Below are 23,886 nucleotides of genomic sequence, written 5' to 3' on the forward strand. Positions count from 1 at the left end.
AATGAAAAATGAAAGCTTTGCCAGTTAAGACTTTTTCATCCTGAAATTTTGTGACATCGTCATTGTGGGCATGGTTGAACTTAAAAATAGCTGTTTGGTGTTGAGGGAAAGTGCCCAGTGTTATATTGTATTTTAATAAAGCTATTAAAATGTTATTTACATTTTGTTTCTCATTAATTTAGTAGATACAGAAAACACTGAATTGCTTAAAATAGTTAAAAAGTGGCCCACTTTTGCCAAATCCACCTCCAGTAATATATCAGAAAGAAAAATGAAAAATGCCTCTATTTAAAATTTTTCCAGTTTCCTGAGATGACATCTTCAAAGTGCTAAATTTATCCAAATAAAGCCCACTGACATGTAATTCACATTGATAAAACAGTAAAAGCCAGCACATCCCCATATTCAAGAAGCTGGAACTAGAGAATGCTTGGCATTTTTGCTTATAAAATGACAAATTGATCAACAAAAGGGTTGCTGATTAATTTTCTGTTAATCGATTAATCGTTTCAGCTCTAGGATGCACATACATACTGTAAGCAATAAAAAGTTAGACCCTTAGAGTGAAAATACAGTTTTTGCACTAGAAAACTCAGCATTTAAGCAAATATTACTGCATATACAGTACCTACTACCTAAGAGTTTTCAAAAGACTTTGAATATGTAGTTGTTTATGTAGAATTTGTCTGTACATTGTGAGCAAAGCAGCCAGCAGAGAGCACCACACACCTTGAAACAAGTGAACCAACCAACAACCACACTGGACTCATGTTGACAAAACCAGCATACAGAGCCATGAAATTTCACTCTAAAATTTATCAACAGATAAATATACAGTTCCAACATGACTTTAAACATCAAACATATACAGCACACTATAATGGAAATGATATTCAGTGACAGTAGTATACTCAACAACAACAAAAAACAAATAACGGTGTGATTAACGGTGACAACAAACATACACAACAAAATATAACCATCACAGTTCAAATTTACCAAAAAATGTCAAGTGTCGGTTTCTCTGCATACAGGTGTAGCATTGGTTTAACAGATGCAGGGAAGACGTGAATGTGTACAGTATATGCCGTCATGCCAGTGGAATTAAATGGTAAAATAAAGTGTATCAGATCAATAACAGATTCATACAGCACAAAATAGAGCCAAGCGATCATTGTGAGCCATAAAGTGTCTTAGCACTGAAATGTGAAACATTAAAATATAGTTTTTGTTCTTGGCATTGCACGTTTAAATCTGATTCTGGTTAACAGCAAAATATCTGTTTTAAAATATTAATTATAAATGAATTGTCATTGATAAATTCTTCAGAACTGACATCAAAACTTCTTTTTTGGAGCATAATTAAAAAAAAAAATTCTTCATGTTATTTCGCAATGAACAAATGTAACATGGTTAATATTCATACTTCTTTGGGGACATTTAATACAAAATTGAATTCACTGTGTTCTGCAAACTTTCATTCATAATAAAACCCAGCTTTAAAAAGATTCTCAAAAACATGTGGGGTAAAAAAAATTGAGTACTGAGGAGCTGTGAACTGAAATAGTGGCAGATTTTCAGGGAGCTGACATTCTTCCATGTTGACTTAAAATGAGCTTTTCCCATGAGTCCCAAAGAGCTCGTTTATGTGCAGTGATTGAGTGCAGCACATTCCCACCTATTTTTAGGGTATTACTCATGCCATGGGCCCCTGTAAATGACTGTAGGTGGACTCCCATCGCAGACTTTCATCTGACCGTGGAGAATAATGTAGCTCATATTTCATGCTAAAACCCAAAGCCTAATAACATAATAGTAAAATTAAATATGGTTGGCTTAGGTGAAGTCTGGAAAGGTTTTGGAAATAAATCATGATCAGGTTGTGTGTCATGACTTATAGTGAATCATATCTTACAGTATTTCAGTCTTCACTTGAACCAGGAAACCTTTGGGGGTCCACCTAAAAAGTCAGCTGCATACCTGATCAATAGTTCCTTGCAAAAGCAGCTTCAGATAATTCCCTCTAATGCACATTGCACTTTCAAAGCATTTTGTTTATTCAAAGCACTGCAGAGAGTAAAGAGTCAAATTTCTATCTGACAAAATCACTTTGTTGCATCCACTTTTATCACCTTCAAATAAAAGCCAGACCATGACAAATGGAATGCTTATGGACAGTCACAAGGCTTGAAATGTGAATGGTATAATTCACAACCCCTGTATTTCAGGCATGGAAAATAAAGGAAACATGGCAAAGAAAGAAAGTGTTAATAGAGATAACTCTATAGTGCGGTTGTTTACCACATCCTGAACTAGATCCTAATGACCTCAGAGAGCACTTTTACTGGGCCCTCAGCGCCTCTGGGACAACTCTGACAACATTAGCGGATGACACGAGGACACAGCGTTTTAATCACTGTGTGTGTGGGTCTAAAACAGAATCAACTCTGGCTGATTATGTGGGAGGGAGAGGGAGTCAGATGTGTAAAACAAATATTCATAAGCCGGAAATAGTACAGAAAAGACACAATCTTTCACTCCCAGGAAGAACTGAATATACAAAAGACTCCAATCATATACAGGACATATCTTTGGCATAAAAAGTAAAGCTATGGAGCCAAGGCATTCATTCTTATCAAAAATCAGTGCTTTTAGGAAAACATACTGTAGATACAGTGTGTTTATAATGGACCTTCAAAACCCGATCTCTTCTCGAAGCCCAGTTTTATACAATATGGCTTAAAGTGTATGTATAAAAATAAATTTGCTATGTAACACAGCCCTGAGGGTTTGTTGTCCACCAGTATTCATGCCGTCTCCACATCCCCGTACGGATGTAGGTCTCCATCAACAGCTCCGCTCTCGCTGGCTGATGGCTGGGAGTTAACTCCTTTGAGATTAGCTGAATTCCACAGCAAGTGTCCTCTGGCAACACACTGTCACCTCAAAAGCCTGTTTCCTGGACCCCCACCCACAAAAAAAAAATCAAGTCTCCAAAAAATATGGAGAATATTCTTCTCTTCCACATATGGAAGACTGAAGGGCCTGGTGCCACTGGGGCGGCAGGGCTGCGAGACCACGTGCTATTGGATCCTTCCCGACCCAATCCCTAATCTCATTGGCTCCTGTGGAACCCCCCACTACAAATCTGAGTGGTTCTTTTCCATCCAGTCCCAGCTTTCATCACTGTCCTTCCTGTTCTTTTCAGCCTCAATGATCTCTCTGTAGCGGCGACGGAAAAATCCCATCTGTCAAAGAACGAGAGGAACAAAAAAGTGGTTAGTAGGTTAGTAAGGTGCATTCTGTAAGGTGTTCTCAGGTCTGACTACAGGAATGGAAAATCTGTGGTTTTGCATTATTTGATCTTATTAACTACAAATCACACTGTATATCACTGCTGACAATTTTTCAAAGAATATCATAACTTTTTAAGGTAGATTTTACTCTCTTGAGGTAATTATTTAAAAAAGAAACACTGGCAGATATTATCACCTCATATTAACTACGTTACATTACGTTATGGTAAATATGAAGCTACAGTCAGCAGGCTACTTGTGTTACTGTGAGTTATGGGGCTATTTCTCAACTGGGTGCAGTAACTTCTTGGCCAAGAAATATTCCTTTATTAAGTAACAAGACATTGCAGTACATGAATCCAAAAGATGTTGATGGTAATTTGGTGTTGTCATTACATAGTTACTTATGTAATAAGTGTTATAGAATTAACAACTAATAGTATTAGCATGTTTTAACTGTAAAATGTATATCTATATATTCTAAATTATATACTAAATTTAAGGGATTCTTATAAAAATGTTGTTAGTGTTATGCATTTATGGTAAAAAAAAGTCATTGTATATTATTCGATTTTACAACTTTTTAAAATCAATATTGGTCGGATGATAGATACTGTGAACATTTAGTCAGCTTTGTCTTATTCTATTGTCTTATCCTGTCGTGTTGCAAGTCTTTGGGAAGTAGTTACATTTTTGGCTCCTACAGACTTATGAGATTCAGCTGCAGAACAGCAACATTTTTCTTTTCTTTTTTTTTTACTTTTTATTTATTTTACAGAAGGTAGAACAGCAACATTTTTAATGCACTTTTTTTTTTTAACTTGTCTTGCTTTTCTTCAGGATTTTACTGTACATAGCTTTTGAATGCAGTCTTATTCAGCAGATGACTCTTAGGAGTGTCAATGAGAGTTCATTTAAAAAAAAGTCTCTTCTTTCAGCTGCATTATGAAAATAATAAGATCATTTTAACTCAATAATAATAACTTAAACCTTGATTTCACTGTAATGGATTATGTATCTTAAAGTTACAAATATCTGCAAGTTGACATTTCCCCTGCAATGAAACAAATGGCAAACAATGGATGTTTGGGAGGGAGGAAATCAATTTAAAACATCATGGCATGGAATGCTTTGAAAAATGACCAGCAGTACTGTAAAGTATACACAATTTGAAGTTAATAGGCTAAAACCACCAAAAGAACACCAGCATGAATGGAAGCAATTCAAGAATTTCCCCTGCAGAAATGTGTTGTTTCTTTAGGAAAGTAATATTGGATTCTAATTTACATTTAACGACCAAGTGTAAAATAAATGAGATATGAAAGGATGGAGAGAGCAGTATAATCTTGGTGTGTATCTAAACAAAGCAGCCACACTGGGATGATGCCTCTCGCTCTACGACTTCATTCATCTATCTGCGTCTTACTACTAAAGTTTATTGATAGAGACCTGTACTCTCCTCAGGCATTTCCTGAAAAGAGCAATACAGGACATGTGCTGCTCTTGTAAGTGGGGTTTATTTTGGCAAGGGTCAGTTGGGGTGGGGGTGGGGGGGGGGAATGTATTCCAGGACCAACATTCCAAGGTTTCGTTGTGGTATTCCCGGTGGAAAATAAAGCAGTGAAAAAGAAAAGGAGTTTTGCGCAACAGGGCCTCTGGACATCAGTTTAATTGCCATTTCCCTTTTAGATTCTCCTTTCATGTGAGTGGTATGGTGTGAATTATTGTCCAGTCTGTGATTTGTCCTTTTCATGGTTGCTAAAGGCCCAAAGCAAGCTCTCACTCCCACCTCTTTCCTTACTTCCAGCTGTCTCTGTACAAATGGATACTGTGTTGATGCCTTAATCACAGCGCCTCTGGCTGTGACACAAGAGTTTGTGACAAACTATTTTTTTTTTACTATTGTAGCTTGAAGCTTCAGCAAAATATTGCAGTTTGTGACTAGTGCTGTAAGATGAACAATTACCATCTGTGTTGTACAATATATGTGTTGGTTACCTTCCAGAGTAGCACAGCTAACAGCAAAAAGATGAGGATTCCCACCAGCAGACTGATGGCGATGATCCAGCCAACTACGTAACCCCTCGGCTCTTGACTGTGGAGAGCCTCGAACACCAGCTGAAACACAACAGCACTTCAGTCAGTCAGTGAGTCACGCTCAAATACAACACACACGGGGGAAACACAAGAGTAATCATTAAGTCATGTGCTGCTAATGATGCAATGTTGTGCAACAACAACCAAGGCACATCTTATTCAGTCGCTTTAGCTATAGCCAAACCCCCCCCCCACACACACACACAAAAACAGTCAAAATCAATGTAGATTAAGAATCAGTTTTTACTTTACGCTATCATGTTTCAACCAACATCCATTGAAAAACAATTTTATTTACGTTATTGAATTCTAAAGAAAGTCAATACTGCAGCCTGGGTTTAGTGCACACCCAGGGCAGGCCAAGGTGGTTATGGTGATCTTTACCCAACATGCAACAAACAGCCATGCAAAATATGCAAAACATATTTTCATTCAAACAATAAGTGATGATTTTTTGCCATGCAAGCAGCATGACTCTATCTGGATGGTAATGTCAGTCTGTCCACTACTTTGGTACAGACTGAAATATCTAACAATAGGATAGATTGTCATGACATTTTGTACAGACATTCATGGTCTCCAGAGGATGAATCCAACTTACTTTGGTAATCCCCTGACTTTTCATCTCAGTTTAAATGAATGAATCCGCCCAGTACTTTGGTTTATAACAAAATTCCTATTCCTATGAGCCTTAGCTGTACCTTGTGTTTAGTGCTACTTAGTAACTGTTAGTATGCTGACACACAGATGGTGAACATGGTAAACAGCAGCATGTTCTCATTGTCATTGTGAGCATGTTAGCATGCAGACATTAGCTTTAGTACATCTTCACAGAGCTGCTAGCATGGCTGTAGACTCTTAGTCCTGGTGTTCATCATTGGCTCCGACTGTCTAACATCACTGGTATGAATAACATCATAGGAACTAATCAGTAACATTGACCATCACTGTTTCACAATGCACTGCTCTATGTGTTTAATGCCAACGGGTATTCATCTTATTAGGTCAGTGCAATTCAAAATAATTTATCATCCACTCCCTCACTTCTTAAAAAATAGCCTAGTTCCGCAATAAATAAAAGCTATTTAGGCTGTTTCCCATGACATGAGTGAACACTGACCGGCTGGATAATCGGTCACTGACAGCAAACTCAGTTCACTTAAATAACTGCAATGAAGGGAATTAGTGTCAGTTTACAAAAACACAATTATTTTAAACCACTTAGCACTTTGAGTCTTATTTAATTTTCTAACATTTACAATTACTTTTATTTGTCTGACAGTACAATGACCATTTTGACTTTCTACTTTGAAAAAGTCAATTTAAAGCTATTTAATACTTCTGTATATGAGTCATTGCCAACTTTGATTGCTTAAATTGATTTGCACTGGATTAACTGTGGTTTGACTTGGGTTAAATATTGCATTACTCTGCACCAAAGCTCAGCCTGCTGTAATGTCAGCATTCAGGCCTTAAATGGAAAAAACACATTCACTGGGATCATGAAAAAGATTAGCTTATTTCCGAAGAATCTTAAACAAAGGCAAATAATGTGTAATCCCCCAAATGTCAGATTATCTTTTGTAATTTGTTAGTGCAAACAATGGTGGGACAATTTCAGAAATGACTGAGGAATTCATTGCATGGGCTTTGAACACAAATGTGGCATGAGACGCCAACTGTGAGCCAAGACAAAAGCAAGCGAACAAGTGAAGATTAGTCTCTCTGTTGAATAGTTTGCCACATTAACACCTCCCCCTTACTCCTTCCGAGCTCTGGAATCTAAATGTTGTTCTGCATACCAAGGCGCTTGCGAGTACAGATGAAAGCTCTACTGGTCATTGCTCTCTGACTCTGACTTCAATCTGTTAATTCTAGGAATGTGTAATTGAATGTGAAGTTCATTCAACTCTGAAATGCTAAGTTTGTAACTTGCATACTTACAACAGAATCCTACAGATTTATGTCAGTTTGTTTACATGTCACGGAAGATAAAAAAGTGAGCTTGTCGTTCTGCAGACAACCAGTCGGCTTGCTGTGAGCGATATAACCAGGCACCACAAATCATACTTTCTGGTGTATACTCTAGCCAGTAGGGATCCTGAGGGAAAACGTAACTGTGTTTACTAAGTGCTGAAAGAGCAGCATGGTATGGACATGGTCATAGCAGGTCTGAATTTTCCGAGCACGTCTGAAGCTCAGGGTCAGCAGGGCTGCATCCCCGGTCAGCACCCTAATCACTTGAGAGATCCCACTGCGAGCATGCTGGGTGCTCAATGTAATCATCACATCTGATCTGGTGGGCCATTCAATCACTCAGCAAACAACAGTGGGGGGAGGGTCTGTCCTTGAGTACAGCTGAGGACCCCGAAAAGATGCTGATAGAAGTGCCACCATACAGTATAGCCACAGTCCCCAGCTGTTCCCTGGGCTCACGTCAGCGGCTCAAGGATTGTCTAACCACAGCACCATGGACTGTGCATCTAAAGATAAAGATATATATGCGTATTGATATATTTTTGCAGGCAGAGCCATGTAGTGAGTACGCTGTCCTTTAATCAGCATGCCTGGATTCAAGTCACAATTTGTATCTGCCTTGCCACATTGCCTTTGAGCAAGACACAGCAGCCTTACCAGCTGTAGCAGTTGTGTTCTGCAATTTAGCCTGTGGTCATCTGACCAATTGTTAATATACAGATATTGATTAGAGCAGCTTTAAGTAGTTTTTAAACAATAAAACCTAGCTTCAGATACTCTGAAGCTGCGAGACATCTCCTGATTGTGATGTTCAATGTAGTCATTTTGTGTACTGATGGTGAATTAACAGTTCATAATGTACTCACAGAAATGTCCTCTGGCAGGCCCTTTGGCACCTCCACTGCCCTGTCATTGACTTGCACGTTGCCCCTCGTCACAAACTGGATCACAGATGAGCTATCCTGTGTGTTGAGAGATGCCAGATTACTGTTGCTATTAGAATCACAATAACCTGCAACTAAATTTAACAAGCTGTTAAAACATGTTTTTTACCCTCTTGAGAATTTCTGTGTTGAGTAGAAGTTTTATATCTATGCTCAAAGGTTCTTCTTTTAATTGTGGGCCCAGACTGCAGGAGATAGTCATACACGCTCTTCCAGGCCGGTCACAATCCTTTTAAAGAAAGACAGAGAAGGAAGAGTGGGAAAGAGCAGTAGAAAGTGTGTGGGAGAGAGAAGAAAGTGTGATAAACAGATGTTGCACTGACTAAAAAAACTAAAAACCGGAACCCTCACAGGGGGTGACCTCTGAAATGTCAAAGTGCAACATAAGCCCTGCATATTTACCAAGACTTTGCGTCCTGATTTGGTGAAGAAGGCGAATATGGAGTGGAAGATGCTCTCTCTGTCCTGGGGAATGGTGCACGGTGTCGGGTTCCTGTGAGGAGTGCAGTTCCCTCGACCCTCGGCCACCTGTAACAGGGCAGTGGTAAAGTTGTGTTGACTAAGATTTTAAGTAAAATTATATCCAATGAACATAAGTTATAATAAGAATAATAAGAATAATAATAATAATAATACATTTAATAGCACTGTTAAAAACAGAGTTTACAAAGTGATTTGACAGACAAAGCAAGGCAAAAGCAGGATATCCAGAGGTCAATAAGACAACAAAGAGCTAAACAGTGGGGCCAAACAATAGCAAGACAAAATCTGGGTAAATAAAAACAAGAAGAATATAAGCAATAAAATAAATAAAAAATCAAGAGCAATAAAAGATAAAAAGAGACAAATTAAGTTAAAAGTATAACAGAGTTTTGTCATGTTCATGTTGCAAAGATGGGTTTGAACTGGCCCAATCCCACTATTGTTATGAGTCTCCAGGGCTCACAGGAAGTTCTCCTAAAAAAAAAATGGTACCCCTCCCAGACAGATTTCCCATATGGAGTGATTTAGAGGTGTCTGGTTTACTGCCGAGCCCCCAGGGAACACCCCCCCCCCCTCCTTTCCTCAGTCCAACCTGAAGCGCTGGCCGTGAAAATCTCCTCTGGCTTTCCTGATTGCCCGCTCTGTTGCCACCCAGCAGGTCTGAGCTTTTATTGCCGTGCTTTCTCATGTCCTGTGTTTCTGCTGCCTTTGCTGGTGTGAAGATTCATAGGCTGCACTAACTTTAAACCTCACGAGAACAGACATTTTCACATTAAATAATGACTGAAAGATTTTGTGCAGAAAAACTACGGTAGTCCATATGGTGCAACAGTCAGTAACTTGCATATCATGTCTGAACAAATAGAGGTCTGTATAAAATGTAAGAATATCTGGCTATAAAATATAAGTGTGCAACTGTCCGGTGTGCCACAGGCTAGATGCAGTGTTAACAGTGTTAATGATGCGTATTTCCAGGCTGGGGATGGTACCGGGCAGTAGCCAGCTCTGCAGGTGTCCCATTCCCGTTTCATGCAAGCTGTCTGATCCCCTGGAAGTGATTCCAGATGGGCTCAAGGAGGGTGGGATACAGTCAACCCCGTCTGCCCATTCACAGTAAATACAATTAACAGTTTGAGCTCCCCCATGATCTACCTATATGAAAGGAGCAATGCAAGGGTTAACAAAACATTAAACCCAGTGGGAGTATTGTATTTCTTTATCTTAATGAAAAATGTTGTGAAACTAAACGGTTGGACAGCTTCAGTAGCAACGTCAACACTTTTTCTTAGAATTTCACTGGCCCAGTGATACCTCACACTAAGCAAATTGGCCATGCCATGACAAAAAGACCACCAGGAGCACCTGGTTAGCTCACCTGGTGGAGCGCGCCCATGTACAGAGGCACGGTCCTTGATGCAGTGGCCACAGGATCGATTTCGACCTGCGGCCCTTTGCTGCATGTCATATCCCTCTCTGTCTGTCCTGTCACAAATAAAGGCCTAAAATGCCACAAAAATAATCTTAAAAAAAGGCCACCAGTTTAGCAGCTTTCTGTACATAAGAGTGTAGAGCTGCAAAGATTAATCGATTAATCAACTATAAAATTAATTGTCAACTATTTTGATAATCAATCAGTTTTGAGTAAAAATTATTTGATTCTTAAATGTGAATATTTTCTAGTTTCTCCACTCCTCTTTGGCAGTAAACTGAATATCTTTGAGTTGGGGACAAAACTTGAGGATGTCATCTGATATTGAGGAAACTGATCGACATTTTTCACCATTTTCTGACATTTTATAGACCAAACAACTAATCGATTAATCGAGAAAATAATCAACAATTAAAATAATCGCTAGTTGCAGCCATATAAAAGTGTCCTCTGAGGTGGATACAGCCAGGCAGCTGTGCCATGAAGAGAAGCAAGACAGACAGGCGTAGGCTGGAGAAATGAGCTAAAAAATATAGCTAATGCAGGTGAATAAACTAATAAATAAGGATTGGGGCTGGATAAATAATGTAGATAGACTGCTGTTGGCATCCACCTGTGTTTCAATGATGTGGAACATGTCAGCTCCGCTGCCAGCCAGCCGGTTGGGTATCCTGATGTCCACAGTGGAGCCAGGCAGCCTGCTGGGCCCCTTGTTTATGGCCTGGAACCACATCACAAAGAGACGAAGAAAGATGGAGACAAAGGATAAGAGAAGTGAATATATAGAGAGACATGTAAAAATACTGAAAATCCTACATGGTCTGTGCAAGTAGTACCTGGAATGTGAGATTGAGAGGCTGAAAGTTGCACTCCATGTCTTCCATCTGGACGAAGCGCGAGGCATCGATGGAGTTTCCGTACACAAAGGAGCTCGGCGTCACCACACTGCAGACAGCAGCCACAGTATTCACGAGAGAGATAGAAAAGGATGCATTAATATTTATTTGATTGCCAACAGAAATAATGTTAAAAGCAGCCTCATAAGAATCACTGGCTTCAGTCCTGTTATTAGTTATCCAGCTTAGCTCTGTTGCATCCCTTCACATTAAAGACAGCGCACACAGCAGCTTTATCAGATGTCAGACTTCTGGCAGATTTGGGCTGTTTTACATCTCTTTCCCTTCTCTGTGAAGCAGAGCTTTGATAAAGCCTTCAGAGATAAGGCTGTTCAAGTTGACATGCTCCATACTTACAAAAGCACTCCCTCTTCTCCCAACAGCGAACAGATGGGAAACCAGCTCAAGCTGGTTTCAGCTTTAAGTTTGTATAACAGTAACTATACAGTTATGGTTTGTCTTGTTCTTACCCAGTAATAGTCGTGTCGGTCTCATGAACCAGAGGGATGGACAGATCCAAACTGTTATCAGAGAGTTTGTGCTCAGGATTGGCACTGCAACAAACAAGGAACAATAAAGTTATTCAGTCATTTTGTATATACTGTAAAATCAGCTACATACAGAATTAAATTCCCCCAAAAAAATAAAAATGATTTACTCTAGAGGGCATAAAGTTGGGCACACTTATCTATCTAATAAAGCGAGATGTATCTGTATGTATGTATGTATGTATGTGTGTCTGTGTTTGGGGGAAAGGTAACCTGCACGTCACACGCAGACGCCACATGCAGAACGCTTTACAACAGTGTCAGTGCCTTTGACTCTTTTCCTGCTTCCAACGTTAGCATGATTGCTGGATATAAGCCAGACACTATATAGTATTAAGTTGCTGTGAGCTGTAGCCTACATTCACCACTTCTAAACAGAGGCAGAACATAAAGTAATCTCGGAGATTATTCCTTCACAGCGCTGCAATGCGAGAAAATCTCAGAGCTGAACCGGGCAGACACAGCAGTTTTCATCAGAATCTGCAACGTTCTCTGTCAGGTAAATCATTAACTCAGTAGTAGTGGTTTAAGTGGTTCGGGGGTCCTTCTGTAAGTAATTTTGGGGTACAATTTGGTTTTGTTTCTAATTCTACAAGCAGCAATACCACAGGCCAAGCAATCAGCCCATTCCAAACACACACATTTTCAATGGGCACTGTACTAGTGGGGTTAAATCAGCATTTTGATATCTTTCACAGGAAACAAAAAATAACTATTGTTAGGTATGCACTACAATGTGAGACTGTTGATATTTACCTTTTAGCTTGAACTAAGAACTGCAATGTATCATTTTCCCCAGAGAGCTGACTCGTGTCAAAAATCACTGCAAAATGATACTGGAGAGAAAAAGACAATAAACCAGGGGTTTGCATTGTGTTTTCCTGAGATTCCAACACCTCTAAAAAGTTATATGTATATATATATAGGTATACTGCATGCAGTTTTGACATTGTGCATTCCAATTACTATCTTGGTTGGAGCTACCTTAGTCTGCGCTCTCATGAAGGGAAATCCCACGCTGCATTTGAGGAAGTCCAAATCAACAAGTCCACAGGAAATACCCTTCTCTTCCTGCAAAAAGACAGATAGACAGAGAGTAAGAGGAGGAGATAAAGATAGATGGACTGGAGACAGAGTGGGTGACACCCACAGATATGCAAAACTCAAAGAGAAGGACGAAGTAGACGAGACGCAGACTGTGATAGGGAGCAGTTTTAATAGGTTATGAGGCAAAAAGCATCAGCAATGGCTTTGGGTGGTAAAATAAATTCAATTATCATAGATAACTAAATTGACTACATATGCATGGCAAAAAGACACACACACACACACACACACACCTGCCAACATTTACAGTAAGATCAAAGTTTATTGTTAGAAAGAGACTTCTATATGTAAAAGAATAGGTTCTCATATCTTATTGAAGTTCTAAATTCGGTTAAACTAAGAATGTACATAGCAGTGATGGCACACACACATCCTGGCAGGAGGGTAATTGGACAACCTCCAGGCTGTGTGTTTGGAAGCTTGTCTAAACAATATGGAGCTTCACCAGCTGCGCTGTGTAAACACTTGGGCCTTGACCCTGCGATGAGTAAGAATTCTTTAAGCGAGAGTTCACTGAGAGGCTGTTGGCTGAGCTTGTGTGCTAGGAGCACTAAAGAGGGCAGAGATACTTTACAACTTTAACAGTAAAAAAAAAAGTGACAGACTAGTCTAGCGCTCCTGGAAGATTCAGCAGGGGGCTTAAGGTAAGTCATACAAAACGTCTGCATGCATCGGCTGGTGTCCAGTTTGGGCCTGACGTGTTTATAACATGTTTCCAAATGTGATAAAGAAAAGAGGTGTGAAGGTTGTCTCTGCTGACATATTTAAAGGTAGACATCCATCCACAGTATCATCCACACTACCATTCCCCTTATTCAGCAGATTCCCAGTGTAAATCAAAGGTGTGGCTGTTCCCTCCATCTTCATTAAGTCAGCTTAAATAAGCAGTGCTTCCCTTTGCATGGAGACTATGGGGAGCCCTCAAGTGGTGTGGGGTGGGGACCCCAGCGCAACTGGCAATGTTGGAATTTCCTCTATTTCCTGTATTCCTTCATACTGCTGTGCAAACACTGTCTGTCCCATGGGGCTGGGCAGGATTGGGGAAGTCAGCCTGTTTACCCATCCACCTGGCAGCCCTTGAGAAAGAGTAGAGCACTCAGACATATGGCTTGCTGTGCCTTGAGTGACAAAATCGTTTGTTCAGAACTTCTTCACTTTCTTTCTTTCTCTGTCAGGAACAAATACTGTTTTTTTTTTTTTTCATGAATAGCAGACCCACTAAATATCACCAGGATTATATACCCTGCTTTAGTGTCAGTTGAAGCATCTACTGGAGTCAGTATGGATGACAACTCGCAGGAGGCCCATTTTCTGCACGTCTCTTTATGTCTCCATCCACTTTGGCATTTGTACATTTGGCTTTACTTTGGTCTACCGTTTCGCTGCTAGTGTCATTGCCTACTTTACACGTTCCACCTTTGGCCTCCATAGCATGTGCAAAGCCACTTCACAGCCAAGAAAATCAGTGATTTGTATATTCTTAGGTTTGAAGGTTCACTGAAATTCACACATTTCTCAGTTGCATTCCCAATTTCAAGGCTTTTCACCACCATGCTTATCTGTTCCAACAGTTAAATCACCAGAAATCAGCGGTAGTAGGAAAAGTACCATAATAATACTCCATTACAAGTAAAAGTCCTGCAATCAAAATTTCACTAAGTAAAAGTAAAGAAGAATTATCAGCAAAACGTACTTAAAGTATTAAAAGTAAAATAACTCATTATGCAGAACAGTCCCTTTCAGAGTGGTATATATTTACATTGAATATAAAATATGCACTTTGGCATACATTTGTTATATTGCGACTTACTGTATATCATTGTTGGACAAACACCCATAAATATTATGGTATTGATTTTAAATATCACCCAGCCAAACTGCCGCATTAACGTCTGATATTGCTAACTCTTTATAGATTGCTGTGTGGTTTAATCATAATTTAGAGGCAGGTACGTTTTGTATGTAAAATCTTAACCTGTAAATTAACTAGTAACTATGGCTTTCAGGTAAATGTAGTGGAGTAGTGAAGTATAAACCACTGCCAGAATTACAATGGCACAAAAAATCTGCCACAAAAAAAGAACCGACAACTTACAATTTCAGAGATAAAAAAAAGAAAAGAAAACACAGAAGCCGGTGCAACAGTCTTTGAATCCCTCGGGAGTGAAGGCAGTGCTCCTGAAACCATTTCACCTCCACAGCTTTCTGACAGCTTGTGTTTCAAGAACAACAGACAGATAACCCACCCCACTCTTAAATATGAGGGGGAGTGCAAGTTCACGCTTGGCTCACTGGAGAAAAAGCCTCAGGGGAGGATTGGGAGCGGACCTTAACTTTAACAAAAAGGGGTCACATCGTCACCTTGGACTTCTCCAGTAGTAATTAGAAATGTCTCAAAGAGCATACGGCAGTAAATCTGCTCGGTGGCCTCTTCATATTGTTCACTTCCTGCTCCCTTTGTGGAGCAGGCCACCCTGACTTATCAGCTTCCTGAACAGAATGAGCCTCTGTGGCTGCTGGTAACCTGATACTTATCTAGTTCATTAGATTAGCTATGAAACTCAAACTGAAACACTGTTTTTCTAATATTTGCCTGCAGCATGTATTCTATTTAAATTCAATTTCATCCTTGTTGGGGGGGTGTTTAAATTGTGTCACAGGTTGTGTGCTTTACAGAGATGATCTTATCCATCACAGGGGTTCAAAACCCAGCTGGAGGATAAACATGAGGTCCATTATGAGGGGGAAAGCCTTTATGATGGATGTTGTCCCCTCTAGCATCTGCTGAGCCGGTGCAAGCTTGTGTCAGAGCGCTCTGACTGACGTGGCATCTCTTTAACAAGTGAGCGAACAGACGTGAGCAGAGGCAGAGGCGGCCAGCTGCTGTGAAATCCATCCACTTACAGTACAACGTGGTCTCAAGAAAATCTCTCAGGTTTAATGTGGGATGGCAGTGGGTAGATAATTCTTTAACAGTGACAGAATGCTGAAATCATTTTCTGTTAGACGTCAAAGAGTGTGAGGAGCAGGCCTGATCAGTATCTCCATGAAGGTCAGTCATAATCCTCATTTTACATGCCTGCATTAAATATGGCCCTTTTTGACACGTGATTTGAACGGCACATAAGTCAAGCTTGTGGGAATATGAAGTATGTGTGTTCTGATTTGTTCTCGTGCACACAGCTCATATGTTGTTGACATGGTGTGTCTGCCTTGAATGAGTCAGAGAAGCGTGTGACAGGTCAGCTATGGAGGAGCTGTGAGATGGGACAGCTGCTGCTCTCCTGCTTTTCATCCTTTCATCTGCAGGGCTGCCTAGACAGCTCCGGCAAGGCTTTAAGTTCCTCTCACAGGTCTGTCTTTTTGTATGCTTCACTGTTTAGACTGTACTCCTGACATTTAATCAGTCCTTTTTAAATAAACCGTCTTTAAGAAAATGTACATCTCAGTGGAGAGCTGATGATATTCAGCTATGTGTATGTATGTGTATAATCTCTCCGCTTTATCCACTCTTTTCAGCCAAACAACCAAATACATTTCAGAAACAAACATGCACACTCTAGTAAATAAACAGCACATACTTTAAGAGCGACAAGAGTAACAGACCTTCTGCCAGAAGTTGATGTAGAAAACTTCTCTGGAGAAGTTGAAGTAGATGTTGGTGTCGTAGGCGTCATCCCCAGCGTTAGAGATGGTCAGGTTCAAAGAGACGTTCTTTACTCCTCCAAGGGCCAAATGGTGTGTGCTGTGCAACCTGATGGGAACATAAAGTAAACAATGCATTTGAGGGAATAAATAAACTTCTTGTGACAAACTGTGGGATGTCACAGGAGGAGCAGTAAGCAAAGATTCATATTAACTACGTTTGTTTTATTTTGAAATGTTTACTTTAAAATATAAGGAAACAAAGATGAGTGACCTGAGTTTTTGGAGTGAAACAAAGAATATATGTATAAAGATGACTACTGCTAACCATGACAGATGCATGCCGTACGTGACAGCATGCCTCAAAGATACACAATAAAAAGAAAGGGAACTCCCAAAGTATGGAAAAACATATGGATATTCTCCAAGCATGCGTCATGGTCCCACTACCCACACCCACATGGCCTATGACATCAGCTTGCTTCCTCAGTAGAAGAACAGGGCAAGGCAGAGAATGAATCTAAACTGTGAAGTCTAAGGTTTTTACCCAGAGAGCAACAGTTTCCCATGAAGCCTCAGGTCTGCAGCACAGTCGTCCGACAGGCAGTTCTTCTCGAACCAAGTCTGAAGAAGAAACAGTAAAGTAAACAGTTCATATGACCTCATGCTGTCCATACACTGAACACACAGACTCCACATTCAGACTAGGGGGCAGTATTGTGTTGTTGTTGGAGCTATCCAGTAGATAGCTCCAACAACAACACATTTTGACTCTATCTGATCTCTCTTTAAATCAGTGAGAGGAGGCTCTTTGGTTTAAGGCTAAATAATGACAGGAAACTTAAGTCAAGCGATAAAAGTTCGATGTTACGATGGTGAGCTTCAGATAAATGGATTCTGTAGGTGCTGAAAGATGCAAATCCCTCAGTTTTTCAAGAAGTGCAGACAGTGGGGAAACACATGTGGGGCAGGTTAGAGGTGGTTGCAAAGAAAATAAATGAATCAGTCTGTTTGGAACCCACTCAAGAAAAGCTAACACAGACAATAATAAGCTGGTAACCCACACCAAATCATTATAACACCAATTTGAGCTATTTCCTTCATTCCTTCTGTGGTCAACTTTGTTCTTTATAATCAATTTAGGAGAATCAGAATCTGAATTAGTTAAAAATAACTTTTATTTTAGAGTGATCATGCTCTTATCTTCATCTGTAGCACACCTGAACCAAAGCATTTTTATCTCAAAGTGCAGGATGATGCGGTACCTGAATCATTTACAAATATAAATCAATATGGAGATTGAAAGAGGTTTAAATTAAAAAGCAACAAATTCTCTCTGAGGCTCATTTTTCTTGCTCAGAGTCAGAACAATATATTATCAACCTAATTTTGAGGCTAGAATTTTCTTTTTCATTGATAGGAGCATTAATCATTCATTAAATAGCCAACCACAGGAACATAAATGCCACCTTAACTAAAGAGAGTTTCTACTTATTTAAACAATGTTAATCCCAAACACCACATCATTTCATCCCAATGTTTTACCTCATTCCTTTCTGCAATCTTGTTTCCTTTCCTCCATCGTAGCACTGGAGTGAGTGCGGGCAGGTCTCGCTCCTGGTGTCCCGTCAGCACATGCTTCCCCAGGCTGTAAGCCACCTCGAACGTGATGGCTGTGAACACGTCCTTCACATCTTTCTGCAGAGAGCACAAACGACAATGCTATTGCAAAAAAATGTGTCCCGCCATAGACACAAAACTGTTCAAACTAATTTTAAACCTCAAAGAAATAAGTGTCATGTAACAGCCTGGGTCATTACAGTCATTTAACATCTTTCCCCAATTGACGCCTGGCGCAAAGACTAATGATTACACTGCAGATTATCAGAAGATCATACAGTCTGGATATGATGGTATCACTGTTATCACTGTGCCAAAGATCTACAGGGTTAAATGCAGACCTATACTGATAAACCACTAAATGATCTGAATTGGTTTAAATGGACGGTTGACACACACACACACACACACACACACACACACACACACACACACACACACACTCTCTCTCATTAATTATTATTTACTTTTGGTAATTTTGCTGAAAGCAACAAAAGCAGGGCCACTGCTAAGTTTTCAGCAAAGGAAACACATGGATCTTTTTTTTTAACCTGCTGGCACTGTCTCTGAGAGATATCGTTGCTTTTTGGCGGCTCCATCTAAGACCACAAAAGAAGTGTTTAATTTGGCATCAGGTTTGGAAACAATACAGACAGAATGAAAACAGAGAGCTAAATGCGATCAAATTCCATATCTTCATTAGATGACAGCACTGAAAGACGTATTTGGGAAAAGCAGATACTGATGTCGTTTTTCATCTCTTCTGTCCATTACAGTTACACTCAGCTCTTTGAAGGCAGCTTGGTGGGTCTGGCTTCTAAAAGTCGCATCACACACACACACACACACACACACACACACACACACACACACACACACACACACACACACACACACACACACATCGACAACTCCATAGGCAACCTGTGTCCCTGTAGCCAACTGATGTCTACCAACATGGAGCCAAACCCACAATATAAACACAAAGGGCTTCCCTGTGTTTTCCGGTGGTCACATAGGCCACTCGTTCTTTTGCACTTTCTCTCCTTTGTCCATTATCGCAGCATTTTCCAGTGTCCACCCACCCATCCTCTTTTCCTCAGGCAGAGCCAGTCTGGGCTTTGAACACATCACTGGTAGAGAACCCAACCAACTCATCAACAGTGAGAGAGTTATAGCAGGAAAGAGCAAATGTTGATACAGGACATGAATAGACAAAAACAGAACATTTGGGGCTCATTTGGGAAATGGTGCTGCACACAGATAAAGACATGGACTAAAAATAAATTTGTTTTTAGAGATTTCTGTCCCCATTTGGTTGGCTCTACCACTGATAGTTGGAAATAATCTATTTTCATTATCAATTAATCTGCCAATTGTTTTCTTCAATTAATCGTTTCATTTATAACATTTCCCAGAGCCCAAGCTAGTTGCAGAATAATTTTCTGTCAATCAGTTAATCGATTAATCCACTAATTGTTGCAGCTCTAATTGAAAATGACAACATGAATTGCTCATTACCACAGAACTGGTCAATAGTAAGGCTGAGTACCGCAGATGCAAGAGGTTGACCTCACATCCATCACTGGACTGCAGTTCATGCCTCATTAGACTTATAGAGACGTTGTTGTTCTAGTAGTATGTCGGCTCAGCTGGGAGGTAACATGACTTGTGTTACAACTTGAATGTTGTAGTCAGTGCCGGCCAAGTGGTGGTATACTATGTGAGGCACTGGCGAAGCCCTCAGTCTCAATCACCATTAAAGCTGGATGCTTGAAATGGCCCCTGTCCGCTGGCCTCTGGTTGAACTGACCCCCTGGGAGTGGACTGGCCCAAACTCCCACTGCCTATCTCACATTTTCACAATCCACAAGAGAACTGGGGGACATAATGACCTCAAGTGAAATGTGGTGTTATTGAACAATCTCATGCTTAAAGAGTGACTTTTATGCACAAGTAAATAGGCATAATCATTCCATTAATCTAGTGTGCCGTGGAGGGATTTCCGCTTCTTTTCTGACATCTAACATCTATAATTGTGCACATAGAGGATCACTTTCTTCTTGAACAAAGGCCAACAGACTGCTAACTAACTGGAGAGCTCCCAAGACTCACAGCAAGCTCACATTAGAAGTAACGGAGGCCGTTCAGTAACACTTGGCCTAAGCTTTTATTATCCCTTGATCAATGCTGCCAATTGCCCCACCCAATCCACACCCCTGGCCCAGTCACCTACTCTCTGACCTGATCCTGCTTTTAATTCCTGTATTCATGGAACAGAGGAGTTCCTGAGCTCCAGCTGAGAAGGACCCCGGCTAGTGTTAACTGCCTGCTACCTACAATTTTATGGAAAGAAACGCAACAACTGTTCCTTACATGCTGGAAAAGCTTGTGACAGGTCATTCTCAACTCAAAGGCTTCCACTGTGGTAATCCTCATTCAAAAATAGAGGTTGCAGGGTGGGTCCCTGATCTCAGATCAGATAGAGCCATCCTGGGATTTACCATTTAAAGACCATAACAATGAAAGTGAAAGTGATATGGCATTTGAAAGAAGAAATAAAACATTGTCCTCTAACAAATGAAAAGTTGAACTCATATACAATAAAACACACCCTTGCTCAATTTAATACAGTCAGGGGTTTTGCTGCTAGAGCCTCACCTGTTCTGGTACGACCAGTAGCTTATGGTGGTTAAAGCTAATGTTAGCAAACTTTAGACATTGCTGAGTCTGTTTGCTGACCTTATGAGTCTGTATCACTATCAAAACAAAACATAAACACACCAGAATGGAGAAATGCATATTGTTTCCTGCTTTGGGTCCTATTTACAATTTGTTAGTTATCTCCTAATGACATCTTTAAGTCAACTGACTCAAGAAAATCTTTCAAGAAAATTAAATATGCCATTTTCCTGTTATTACCACTTGTGGTCACAGTGTCACTTTACAGCCAATATGTGAAAATGTTTTACTTCTAGTTTGTGATTATAGGGTCTTATTTGCATGGAATGTCTTACAACATATTGTTCAGAGTTTCAAATAGGTCTGGTGTTGTATTCATTGGCTATTTATAATCGGAGAAACAACCGACCAATCAGAGCTTTGTAGGCGGGATTAACAATGCGTATGTCATCTTCTTACATAGCTAGCTAGTAACCTAGTTACACCCATGAAGAAGAAGCAACAGAAAAATGGTGAGAAGCGTGAATGAGATGGATGAAGCTTTGGAGGTTTTTGTAAGTCGATATACAGGAATAACGCACCACATTTGCATATTTCTTTGATAACTGTGAGAACTGTTAACTGCTCCTAATGTCCATGTTGACTCATTTAGTCTGATTGTTAGGTAGTTTTAGTTTGAAGAAAAATGAAATTATGTTTTGATACTACCACTTGGGGGTTTCAAATCTTACACATAGTGGCTTTAAGCATGATAAAGGGATTTTTTTTTTTTAAACCAAATTGTACCAATTTACAGTGTCCTTCGAGAGGGAAATACTGTCAGTAAAAAGGTACATTTCCTGCATGGTCACTTAAAAATAGTCCGAACCCTCTCATCATCCCATGGACAAAATGACTTATTAATGGTTCCAGTCATACTGCAGAGATGCCAGCAAACTCAGCAGGAAGCAACTGTTTTCCAGCAGTTCCCACCACATTTTGGAAACTGTAAATTCCCAACTATCAGACTGAAAATCTGCATGTTACAGCAGTTGTAATCTTATATCACACACTTGATACAAAGTATTCTTTCCTGTATGCATATTCATATAGTTAACTCACAGGATGAAGGACAGCTTGCCAGTCCATATGTTTTGAAAGAAAACAACTGGGATTCAAATCTTCACCTACAACACCACCTCTCTGCGGAACAAGGTTTCTGCCAATATAATATCTCAGTGTTTATGTTCACACTCAGGACCCATTTATTTGGTATGGCAGAGCATAACTCCCACCTTACCATCCATTCTTTCCCATTCATTCCCCTCTCAGCTGCCTGTATGACTCTTTTCCACACATCCATGCTTCAAGCATAAACACTGCTACTGTATGAATTAATCTGACTTAGTTGAACATATTTTATAGATTTCACCCTGAACTCTAACCAAGTTATACTCTAGTTATACTCGAGTGTTGCAAGCTGTGATTCTCACATGGTAATCTGATCAACAAGATGGCAAGCTGCCCCTTCATGCTCACAGAGCAGCTCCACAGTGGTGGGTGCGGGGAGGATGACGTCAGGCTGCAAAAGGCTCTGATCCTCAGTTTAAACGCCTAATGCTTGGCAGAAACGCACAAGAGCTCCTCTCTCAGCCAAACCATTCCCTCAAAAGCATATAGCTTAAGCCTGGTCATGGGAAGTCTTTATTAACTTGTGAGTGAAAAGCGCACACAGCACTCCTTTTTAGGACAATGGATGTTTGGATGACTTGCAGGTTGAGGCCATTTCATTAAAGGGCTAAACGCCAGGGAATCTTGGTTTAAATGGAAAAAAAGCTTTTTAGTTAAGTGATGAAGGGATTCAGCCTGTCAAAGGTTGGGGTTACATGTGTGTACTGAGACACAAGGAGACGACTTGAAATTGAAAGTATTTACAGTAATGTCTGCAGCATATGGGGACATGCACTTAGGCAGCTTATCTCAGCTTGTCCTTGACAAAAGTTGAGAAGTGAGACAATTACTAAAGTTTTTAGTGTGTTACTTTCTGCCAGATTGACTGCAGGTCAAACTACAGCAGCTGCTCAGCTCAGAATAGGCTAGCAGATGTTGAGAAGCCTAGAATGTCAAATTGTGTAGGAGTAGGAAAGAGTGTCGTCCAATTGTTTTTGCTAGAAACCTTTTTGGAGCTGTCGAGTATGAGCAGCTTCACTTTGTCTGTGAAAACTATCCCTGTGCTCCTAAATCTTTCTGGTCATGTGTGTCATGGCAGAAAACTCGGTGTGTACGGAACCTTCTTTGACACCATAACTTCTTAAAACTGACAAAATCTGAATGCAATCTCTATTCTTAAACCAGAACAGATCACACATCTATTAACAAATTCCATGGCTCACACTCATATTTAACAGAATTATTTTTGGTTTGACCCACTTATCTGATATGAACATCACTCATCTCACAACAACCACCCTTTACATCTAGATGACATCCCCCAAGGAGCAGATCCTCAGTTCAGACTGCCATTGCCAGACTGATGGGATATTTTTTTCAAAAGATTTGAATAACTACCTTCAAGGACATTGTCAAGGAGTGAGAATGAGTGCAGCTGCCTCCAAACCTGGTGATTTTTTACTGTTATGTTCTATATGTGCTTTTCCTGTTGTTGCTTTCTTGAACTGTGACTTGATTGTTCAGTTCCTGCACCCACTAGTGTGCCTTCAGTGGCTCCTCATTTCAAATGGTGTTTTTCTGCCTTTCATTTTTTAAGTAGTTATAGATGTCTTTTTGTCATGTTTCTAGTCTTTGTTTTGGATATTTGGGGGCAGCAGAACAAGCTGTAAACCCAACACTGACACATTACCACCTAATAAAGGTTATATTGTGCTAAAGGATATTTGCTTATTTACACATCCAGCAAAGAGGGAGCAACATTAGCATTCATTTGGAGTTGTGTTTCTGGCCATCTAAGTCCACTATTCCTTTCCTATTAGCTCTGATTTGGTCTGAGGGAAATATCTGTCAGTTTACCTGCTAAATGCTATGCTGTTTGGTGGGCATGTGGCGTTTAGTTGCTTTATTAGCTTTTTCACTGAAAACAGCTGCCTGCTGCTGCTAAAAACGACACTGATGAGACCAGTGAGAGTGAACCAAAACACTAAAGTTGCAGGCTGTAAAAGTTTTAGC

At 40.1% G+C, this 23,886-nt stretch overlaps 1 protein-coding gene across 1 annotated transcript in view; it reads right to left on the reverse strand.

Annotated features, from left to right (window-relative positions):
• Positions 1–796: 796 nt before the first annotated feature.
• The window catches only part of itga9 (integrin, alpha 9), a 50,589-nt gene continuing 27,499 nt past the window's right edge, over positions 797–23,886 (reverse strand). The window contains exons 16-28 of the mRNA XM_031302510.2: positions 17,968–18,120; positions 16,970–17,046; positions 16,384–16,531; positions 12,655–12,741; positions 12,427–12,506; positions 11,593–11,676; positions 11,063–11,171; positions 10,840–10,947; positions 8,717–8,842; positions 8,424–8,543; positions 8,237–8,332; positions 5,295–5,414; positions 797–3,248 (exon numbers count right to left, since the gene is read on the reverse strand). Coding sequence (XP_031158370.1) covers positions 3,141–3,248; positions 5,295–5,414; positions 8,237–8,332; positions 8,424–8,543; positions 8,717–8,842; positions 10,840–10,947; positions 11,063–11,171; positions 11,593–11,676; positions 12,427–12,506; positions 12,655–12,741; positions 16,384–16,531; positions 16,970–17,046; positions 17,968–18,120 — 1,416 coding nt within the window. The 3' untranslated portion in view covers positions 797–3,140. The remainder of the gene's footprint in view (positions 3,249–5,294; positions 5,415–8,236; positions 8,333–8,423; positions 8,544–8,716; positions 8,843–10,839; positions 10,948–11,062; positions 11,172–11,592; positions 11,677–12,426; positions 12,507–12,654; positions 12,742–16,383; positions 16,532–16,969; positions 17,047–17,967; positions 18,121–23,886) is intronic.

Source organism: Sander lucioperca, chromosome 15, assembly GCF_008315115.2.
Source record: "Sander lucioperca isolate FBNREF2018 chromosome 15, SLUC_FBN_1.2, whole genome shotgun sequence".
Lineage (NCBI taxonomy): Eukaryota > Metazoa > Chordata > Actinopteri > Perciformes > Percidae > Sander > Sander lucioperca.